The following is a 9,412-nucleotide window of genomic DNA, read 5'->3' as shown; positions in this document are numbered from 1 at the left end:
CCCCAGACTCAGTCATTTAGGGCTGGCCCTCCCGGAGTAGCTGTGGGCTTCCTGGGGACGGGGGTGGGGGCGGGGGGAGTGAGCAGGGTCAGGTGTGCGCCCTGCCCTGTCCTCAGTGCGGGCATCAGAAGTATCCAGGCTTTGCCCTTGGTCTTGGGCTGTGAACAGTAACCCACACTCCCCCCCCCACCCCGTACTCCCCTGAGCGAGGCTCTGGGGAAAAGGAGGCTTTGGGGGAGCCCCGGCTGCACCAAGTGCCCCTGGGAATGGGGCCTCTGCTCAGACTCCGGGCTACATTCTCCCAGCCTTGGCCTTTTGGGGTTCTGCCAGGGGTGGGTTCCTCGGGCAGCCTCAGGCCCCCAGGTAGACCTCCACCAGCCCCCCCACAGAGTGCATGCGGTAGAAGACGCCCAGCGGCAGGCCGAAGTTGACGATGGTGAACCACGTGCGGTAGCCGTAGAAATCCTTCTCCAGTCCGTTCTCGAACTCGGGGTGTATGCCGAAGGCAGGCATCATCCACAGCTGGGAGGGGAGGGGAGGGGAGGGGGCACTGGGCTCAGGGGAGGCAGGCCCGGCGCCACAGCTCCTGCAGCACCTCCTCACCCTTGGCCTTCAGAGCAGCCCTGTCCCTCCTGACCCCTCTCACCCACACCTCAGCCGAACTCCGATGGGTCATGAGACCCCCGGTGCCACCCCCCGTGGTACAACCTGCTCTGCCCAGCTGGTACCCCGGTGCCTTGATCTCAACCACCTTCTTCTCCTGCTTCATCCTTCAGCTGGTCTCTGCCCCTCGACCCTGGCTCTGCCTCTGTCCAAATCCTACCCATTTCTCCAGGCCCAGGTCAGACTTCCAGGAAGCCTCCTTGGCCACTCGGGCCCACACGTCCTGCCTGGAGGCCGACTGCTCTGTAGGGCCAAGTCAGGCCTGCTGTCTGCCTGGACCAGGGGTTTCAGCACTGCTGGCCGGAGGTGTGTTTCCGGCGCTGTCCTTTCCAACAGGAGCTCAAACAGCCCTGAGTTGCCCAGCACTGCCACTTAGGCGGCAGGACCTCGGCAGGGCAAAGGACCCAAGCCTCAGGTTCCTCGTCTGTGAACCAGGACAGCAGTGGTGCCTGCTGCGTGGTGACTGTGATGAACCACGAGATGCTGAACTATTGCCTGGGGATGAGGACATGGGACGGAGCAACCATCCTCAACACCTACCAGGAGCTCTCTAGAGAACCAGGCACTTTCTGCTCTCTTCCTTGGACTGAATTCAGCGGACAGTTCATTATTTGGCAATTCCCTAATTGTTTTCCTGGTGTCTCCCCAGCTGGACAGGGAGCTGTATGAAGTGCACTTGGCTGTGCCCGTGGCACGCTCATTCGTGCCAGGGACCCTGCAGGGAGCTGGGGGCCACTCTCTGCTCTCACGTGTCATAGAGCTGGTTGGAAAGCGGCATGTGTCCTTGACAATCAAAGGGACAAGCCAATCACCCTTGGGACAGTCAGTGTGCAATGACTGCGCCTTGAACCAGCCCTTCCTGAATGAGGATCTCTGGGCCAGCTCTGCCCCTAGGCCTCCCGGGTACCACTCACTGTGATATTGCAGAGGATGAGGAAGAGCGAGATCTCCTTGAGTGCCCGCCGCTTCCAGTTGAGGTGGCTGTAGGAGTGGATGTAGGCCCGCGAGGCCCGCCGCAGGTCCTGGCCCAGCTCCAGCAGGGAGCCCCTGCGGTGGGGCTCGGCCTCCGGCTTCTCCGCCAGGCCCCCGGGAGCCGCCTCCCAGAGCGGGCGCCGGTGCAGGCCCTCGATGATGAAGAGGTTCTGGGCGATGTGCTGCAGGATGAGCAGGATCGAGTAGGCCAGGATGAGGCGGTTGAGCAGCTCGTGGGGGCGCGTAGCCACGATGGCCACGATGGAGAAGTAGGAGATGCCCATCTGGCCCAGGGCGGCCCCCATGAGCAGCACCACGTCCACGCTGCGGGTGGGGTTCTTGAGCGTGTCCAGCTCTCGCTCCTCCAGCCCGTGGATGGCCGTGCCCGCCAGGCAGGCCAGGCTCATGCTGGGGAGCACCGCTGCATAGAAGGCGTAGTAGAGGGTGAAGTACTGGCGGGCGATGGAGGTGCCGCTCGCTTCAATCTGGAAGATCACGAAGACGCACACGCCAGCCACCAGGGCCAGCAGGCCCAGCAGCGGCCCAAAGATGGCCCCGTGCAGGTGGAAGGACGGGGCGCCCGGGTGGGCGCTCGCGTGGGGGGCCAGGCGGCGGCCCACGTTCTTCCACATGACGAAGAGCACAGCGCAGCAGATGAGGCAGTACTCGGTGCTGAAGGGGTAGAGCATCAGGTAGCCTTTCCGGAAGACCTCGCACACCGTGACGTTGAGGCACAGGCAGGTGTTGGTGTCGTTGCCTGGGAGAGGGGGCAGGCGGGCCTGGCTCTGAGGAAACCAGCTGCACAGATCAGTCCCTTTCATCCCCTGGAGTAAGCCACCCATTTCACAGGTGTGGGAACTGAGGCCCAGAGAGCACACTCAGAAATCACCAGTTACAGGAAGGCCATTCCTTTACCGAAGGATTCCAGGCTTCATGTGTCAAGCTTATGTAAAACATGTGATGCCTGGGTGATGGCTATATCTTGTTCTACCCATCTCTATGTTTGAATTTTTAGTAATAATCTATGGTGGTACTTGCAAAAAATTCTCTCTGCACAGCCCCTCTGAGAAACGTATGCGGGGGGAAAGCGTGAGCACAGTGCGCAGGCGTCCGTGACTTAGGCGGCAGGTGTGTAAATGCACGTGTGTGCTGGGAAGGCCTGGCTGTACACAGGTCAGGATGGCGATGCCCTCGGGGGCGGGGGTGTATACACACAGGTGTGGCTGAACCCCAAGATAGAGATGTGCCCACGCAGGCTTATGGGACACAGCCTCTAAGGGGCAGACCGTACAGGTGGGGATTGGGCACATGGAGCAATGTGGGGGGTTCTTTCTCCCCAGAAATTTGCCGGCCCTTCTGATACGTCCAGGAATCATGGCTTTTTAGTTTGTTGCAAGTAAAATGCAAACACCAGGGGTGGGGTGCTTACCTGACCTTATCAGTGAGTAGCTCAGCCGGGATTAGTGGCCAGCTTGCTGACAGCTACTGGGAGCCTGGAGTAGGGGTGCAGGGTGCCAGCACCCGATGGGGCAGGCACAGAGGGGGCAGGACGGGTACCACTGGCAAACGTCTGTGTTCTGTTTAGTCATGGTCCAGCCTCTGGAATTTGCTTGAAACTCTACAGACTCACTGAGCCTCGCCCGGCGGAGGGAGTGGGGGTGCGAGTGTGCGCGCGCACACATGAACCATTCAGCGGTGGGGGTGGGGCATGGTCTCTTCGTACCTGAGAACTTTTTCATGAGGGCATTGAGCTCTGCCTCGATCTCACGGTGCAAGGAGTCATTGGTGACGGCCAAGACCCACATCAGCAGGTTTGTGGCCAGGGTCAGCATCAGGCCACACCTGGGGGAGATGCCACACTCTGCCCACACAGCCTGGCCGGCTCCTGGGCTGCCCAGCCCTCACCGCCGCTGCATCTGGGGTGGCCCCTCTCCCCCAAAGCCAGATCCCGTCTGCTCTGGGCCTTTAGCAGACGCAGTCCTAGCGGGCACCTGGGGCCACTCCCAGACCAACCGGCAGCCCAGGGCCACCCTGTTCGGGAAGCTGGGGGGAGCATGCACTAGCTGGGGACGGGGAGCCCCAGGAGTTGCTGGAGGGAGAGAAGGCACCCCCTCTTACCTAGTGAAGTTGGTCTGGACCTGAATACAGTCCTTACAGTGTTTCCAGAGGACCCAGGTCTGAAAGAGACAGGGCCTTGAGCCCAGCAGCAGGGGTGGCATGGTGGTGGGGGGCTAGGGGGTGTGCCCCAGCTGCTTGTGTGTATTTTCAGTGGAAGACACAGTGAGGAAACCTGGGTTGGGATCCTGGCTCCAGTGTTTCCTTGCTGTGTGGCTTTGGGCCAGTGGCCAGATGTCTCTGAGCCTCCGTCTCCTCAGCTCTAAGAGGCAACTAAAACGCCTACCTCTCAGGGGAATGCCTGCTTATTGGGGAAATAAAAGAGATCATGCAAACGAAACACAGTGCCTGGCGCAGCATAGGGAGTCAGGAGGGAGCGGGTATTCATCATTAAGGGCGGGCCGTGGTTTAGGCCGTGGTTTAGGTACGTGCAAGTAGCACAGCGGATGGATCTGCCGGTGTCTGCGCTCAGGAACATGGTGTGTTAGTGCAGTCTACGTCGGTGTGCACGGAGGGGGCACACGCAGGCAGGCGTTTACGGGGGGCCGTGGTGTGTGTACATACTTTAGGCCACGTAGGGATTTGCCCGGGAGGCTGTTTCCAGGCATCGGTTGGGATGTGCGCGCGGCCTGGGCAGGGAGAGTGCCCGGCGCCTGGGGGCGGGCGGCCCGTTACCTGGAGGCCCGTGAAGATGATGTCCAAGGCAGGGAAGAGGAGCTCCAGTTGCGACTTGCAGTGGATGTGGCTCACGTCGTAGCCCACGCGGAAGACGTTGAGGCAGATGGTGCAGTTGCCAAAGAGCAGCAGGGAGCCTGGCTGGACCAGCGGCCATTGGCACCTCCCTGGAACGGGCCCGCCGCCCCCCCCCCCCTCCATCTACCCAGCGCCCCCATACTCACCCCGCACCCACACGGGTCCCGCGTGAGGGTCCCGGTAGAGCACGGCGTGCGGCCGGCGGGTGGTGCCGGCCACGTAGCAGAGGAGCCAGAGCAGGGACAGCGCCTTCAGCACGGCCAGCAGGATCCACACGTCGCCCAGCGTGACGGCCACGTTGTTGAAGATCATGCTGCAGATGAAGGCGCCGCCCAGGAACACCACGTTGAGGGCCAGCAGCCCCGAGAAGAGCTGCCCGGCCTTCTGGGCCTGCCGGTCCCGCCGCAGCAACAGCGAGAAATGCCGCACCAGCCAGGACTTCTGGCCCGGCGAGGCGGGGACCACTGTCTCCTCGGCCTCCATGTCCACTAGGTTCTCTTTGGCCAGGGCCGCTTCCGTCTCCTGTGCTCCTGTGGAGGCCACTGGTGCAGCCTCAGCAGGCGCTGGGGAAGGAGAAAGGGTCCTGGTTGGCTGCCGGGCTGTCCTGGCTTCAGTTCCATCCCTGCCCCTAACTACTGTGTGATGTAAGGCAAATTAAGCAACCTCTCTGGTCAGAACGTTGGAAATAACAGCAGCTGCCCAGCTACCTTCCAGGACCCTGGAGGTCCAAACAGACCAGGGGCTATGGAACCCTCTGTGCTCCGCATTAACACAGACGATTCCCACGGGCTTGAGGACCCCCTCCCCCGCCCCCGTCCCCCCTGCCTGACTCAGCACCTGATCCTGAGATGGAGTAATAATGTCTGTCTAGGAAGCCAGGGGGACCTGCACGGTGCCTGGCCCCCAGGCAGTCTCCAGGGCTGTGATGTTTTTGCCATCAAAAGGCAGCTCGAGCTCCGCTGACTTCTTGGGAGGAAGTTCACTCCTGAGCGACAGAGCGAGTAAGTGTCCTCTCTTGCTGGGACTCTGATTCGTAGGTAATGGGTGCCTAGAGTGTTGTGTTGAGAGGGCTCTTGAAGCCAAGTGTGGGCTTGGTGGGAAAGAATGTTGTGGTTGGAAACAGTACTCTATTATGGATACACTAGACTAGAGGCCTTGTGCACAAAATTCATGCACAGGTAGGGCCTCCCTTTGTTCCCCGCCGCCCCCTGGTGGTCAGCGCAAATCATAGTGAGTGATTGAACTCCCGGTTGGTCAAATTTGGAGGGGACACTTTGCATATTAGGCTTTTATATAGAGAGATATGAGTGTATATGAAATGATGGCCTCTCCATCCCCACGTATTTCAGTAGAGAAACGGGCATGCTCCTTGCCTCTCCCCTCACCAGTTCTCCTCTCAGGCCCCAAGCCTATCCATTCCAGCCCACGAATTGCTCTTAGATCTTTCATGACCTCAACCACTGCCCTAGCCCAGGCCCCTACCCTCGCTCCTGGACTGGTCTCCCTGTCCACCAGGCCTCTCCCCTACTGTGAGCCCTGCCAAGGCCACATGTTGCCTTCACGTCCAGTCCACACTGCCTAGCATGCCCTCTCACAACGAAACGAGGCAGAGTGTGTGCCATGTGAGCTCGTAGCGCAGAGAGCTCGAGGCAGGGTAGCTGCTGCCGCTTCCTGGTCTGGCCCCAACTTCCATCTCCAGCACTGCCCTCGGAGTCCCTGGCCCATGGGCTGTGCCATCCTGCTACTGTTCCCAGAATGCCCTACCTTTGCTCATCTCCCTGTCTGCCCACCCCCCACCCTTTGCTTATAATGCCCGCTTCTCGCTTGTAGCTGACTGCAGCCTGTCCTTCAGGACTCAGAAGAGCCCCACCTCCTGTAAGCGGCCTCCCCTGAACCCCCCTTCCGCCAAAACTGGCTTAGGTGCCCCTCTTGGTGCCCCCACCGAGCCCCAGGCTTGTTTCTGGAGCCTCACCTCTCGCACGCTCTGTCATTGGCTGTGCTTTGCTCTGTCTGTCCCTTTGAACTTGGAGCTTCAGAAGCTTCACACTCTCCCACTCTGACCACCAGAACACCCTCATCTCATTTGGCTCTAAGTGGCCCCATTCTCCCATGTACAACCTGCTTGATAGTTATACCTCTGCTCTTCTCTTCCGGGGCAAAGAGAATAATCAAAGGTGGGTGGTGCTTGAGGTCGAAAAGGATCTAAGAGCAATTTTAAAGGTTCTACAGGATTTTTGCCCCCTTACCTAGTCCTTCTGGTCACCCTTGCTCCACGTCTGCCCTCTCCCTGTCCAGCCCCCTCGTCACACTGCCCACACCTGCCCCCCACGTTCCTCCAGGCCCAGCCAGAGGGAGCCGCATTTCTCATGGGGTCTCCTGCCCCCCCCCCCCCCGCATCGCTCCCGGAGCCCACGGTACTCTCTGCCTCCCCTGCTCCCTCCACGTGGCTCTCACCCATCCTCTCCACCCACCTTCAGGGCCTCTCCTGGGAAGCCTTCTCTCTCTGCCCAAGAGTGGGTGGCATTGCTGTGGGTGTGGCTGGCTCCCCTCAAAGCCAGGAGCTCCTCCAAGCAGAGACCAGCTCCTGCTTAAGCCAGACACCACCCCCCCCCCCAAACTTGGCACCGCATGGCATTCAACCAGTGTTTGCTGACAACTCCTGCATTTTTCAGGGAACTTTCAGCACTAGAGTCATGGACAGAGAGAGACCCCTCCCATGAAACTTTTTCCATCTTGGCCCAGACAAAGACATTTTTTCCGAAGATCTTTATCTTTCCTCCTAAGTCTCCTCCGCCCAGGTTGAGCAAGCCGGACGCTCCTGGGGACACACCTCCCTGCTCTTTTCTCCCAGCCCTCCCTGCTCCACCTCGCCTTTCGGAGTCTCCCCCATCTTCCCAAGGCCGGAGGACTAAGAGCCCAGATTCTGACACCTCCTACCGGTGTGATCTTGGATAAGCTACTTAGACTCTCTGTGCCTTGGTTTCCCCATCTGTAAAGCAGATATACAACTATGGACTATACCTGGTGTTTCGTGGATGTTCAGTAACGATTTCTTGAATGAATAAATGAAGGGATTAATGCCTAATACCTAGGTCACAGGGGTTTATAAAAATTAAATGATTTAATTTATGCAAATGAATGCAGATCCGTGTCTGGCACACAGAAAGCTCTCAGTGTTAGCGATTTGAGCATTTTCTTCCAGTTCTTTCGAAATCCTGGGGCGACTGGAAGGGTCGGGATTACTGGTGCGTTTCAGTGGCCTGCAAGCGCAGAGGGGACCCGGGAGGACAAGGTTCGGGGGTCCACTCCTTCCAGGGTCCTCAACTACGTCCTCGCCCTCCGCCCGCCGGGTTCAACCCTCCGACAGCCGCTAGAGGGAGCCCTCAAAGTGGCGGATTCTGTCCGCCCAGGGAGAGGGCGACCGGTCCGCGCAAAGGGGTCGTGGGAAGAGGGCAAGGGCGCCCGGAACCGACAAGGAGGAACCCGCCACCCTCTGGCACGCCCTTCGGCGCGACGCCAGCCCCAGGGAGGGCCCGCGTAACTGGTTTGTGGGGCACGGTCAGCAGGTGATGAAAGCCGCGGCCGTCGGGGCGCGGCGTCCCGCCTGGAGCGCAGCTTCGGCTCCGGAGGAGGCGGCTGAGCGCGGGCCGGGAGCTGCGGGATTTCTTTCCGAGCCTTTCGGGGGCTGCGGGGCTGGGGCAGCCGCTACGCCTGTTCCTCAGACCCGGCGCCCAGGCAGCCCCAGCCCCCACCCCCTTTTTTCTGGCCGTCCTTCGGGTTTTCCCTTCTTCCTGCGCCCCCTTTCGGCTGTGCGCACCCGTCCGCGGAGAGGAGTTGGGGCGCGGAGCCGGGGTTGGGGTTGGGGACCGAGAGGGGCCGGTGCTCGAGTGATTGGCCTCCCCCGAGTCACCCCGCCCTCCCGCCTCAGTCCCTGCAGCCCCAGGTGTCTGAACCCCGGGGGGCGGGGGAGGAGGAGGTTTGCGTGCCCAGGTGGGCTTGCCCGGAACGCCCCGCACGCCACCCAAGGGCGCTCCGCCGCCCCACGGGCGCCGCCGGGGGAGGGGAGCCTTACCTGAGGTCTGGGCGGGCATCGCTGCCCGCTGACCACCGACCGCGGCCGCAGCACCCACAGTCCTTCCAGGTGAGGCCCCCGCGCCCGGACTGACGCCCCCGACGCCCTCCCCAGCGGGACTGCGCAGCCGCCGCTCGGGCTCCCCGGCCCATCGATTTTTCTGTTGACTTTGGGGATGTCATTAATCCTTCGTTAATTACCCCGCCAGGGGCTCCGGCCCCGACACAGCAGCCAATGGCGAGGCGGCTGGACGGGCGGGCGGGCGGGGCCGGAGGCGGGGCCGGCGCGGGGCTCAGGGTCAGGGGACCCGCTGGCGACCGCCTCCGGGGTGGGGTGGGGTGGGGTGCATGTCCTTTGGTCGCAGGATTGGTCTTGCGGGGGTTCAGGTCACACTGTCCTCTGGCTTCCAAGCAGGGGGTGGAACCCCTGGGTCTGGGGTCGCCTTTTCCGGTCAGCCCCAGGCGGCTGCAGCCTCGCAGCAACCTTGTCACCCCCCTGTCTCAGAGCCCTCTCTCCCAAGTCAGCGGGGAAGGTGGAGCGAAGAGACCCCATTCGGACTGGGCAGGAGCCGGGTATGGTGAGAAGTTGCCCCTCCAGGCCTCTTCACCTCTCCGGTGGCTCCTGAGTCGCGCCACCTCCTTCTGCTGCCAGGCGTTTTCCTCTGGGTCCCCCGCGTCCAGTCCTGCTGCCCCCACGCTCTCCTCCCACCCAGCCCAGCCCCCTCTCCACCCAGCCCCGCCCCAGTCCCACTGTAGCCTGTGGCCCTTGCTGGACTCAGTTGGCCACCAGTCCTTCCCCCTCTTCCAGCTCCTGGGTCTCAGTCCCTCTCCCTGCTGA

General features: G+C 61.5%; 1 protein-coding gene across 1 annotated transcript; it reads right to left on the bottom strand.

Annotated features, from left to right (window-relative positions):
* Positions 1–77: 77 nt before the first annotated feature.
* OTOP3 (otopetrin 3) lies at positions 78–8,727 on the bottom strand (the record flags this gene model as incomplete). The annotated part of the gene is given in 8 exon segments (XM_081110209.1): positions 78–522; positions 1,578–2,392; positions 3,359–3,477; positions 3,754–3,812; positions 4,426–4,562; positions 4,650–5,033; positions 8,609–8,660; positions 8,662–8,727. Coding segments are annotated over 8 exon segments (1,803 nt in total). The 3' UTR covers positions 78–351.
* Positions 8,728–9,412: the final 685 nt, after the last annotated feature.

The sequence above is a fragment of the Myotis nattereri genome (genome assembly GCF_964212035.1).
Source record: "Myotis nattereri genome assembly, chromosome: 16".
Classification (NCBI taxonomy): domain Eukaryota; kingdom Metazoa; phylum Chordata; class Mammalia; order Chiroptera; family Vespertilionidae; genus Myotis; species Myotis nattereri.
Note: the sequence above shows the minus strand (reverse complement) of the source record. Positions and strands in the feature narration are given on the sequence as shown.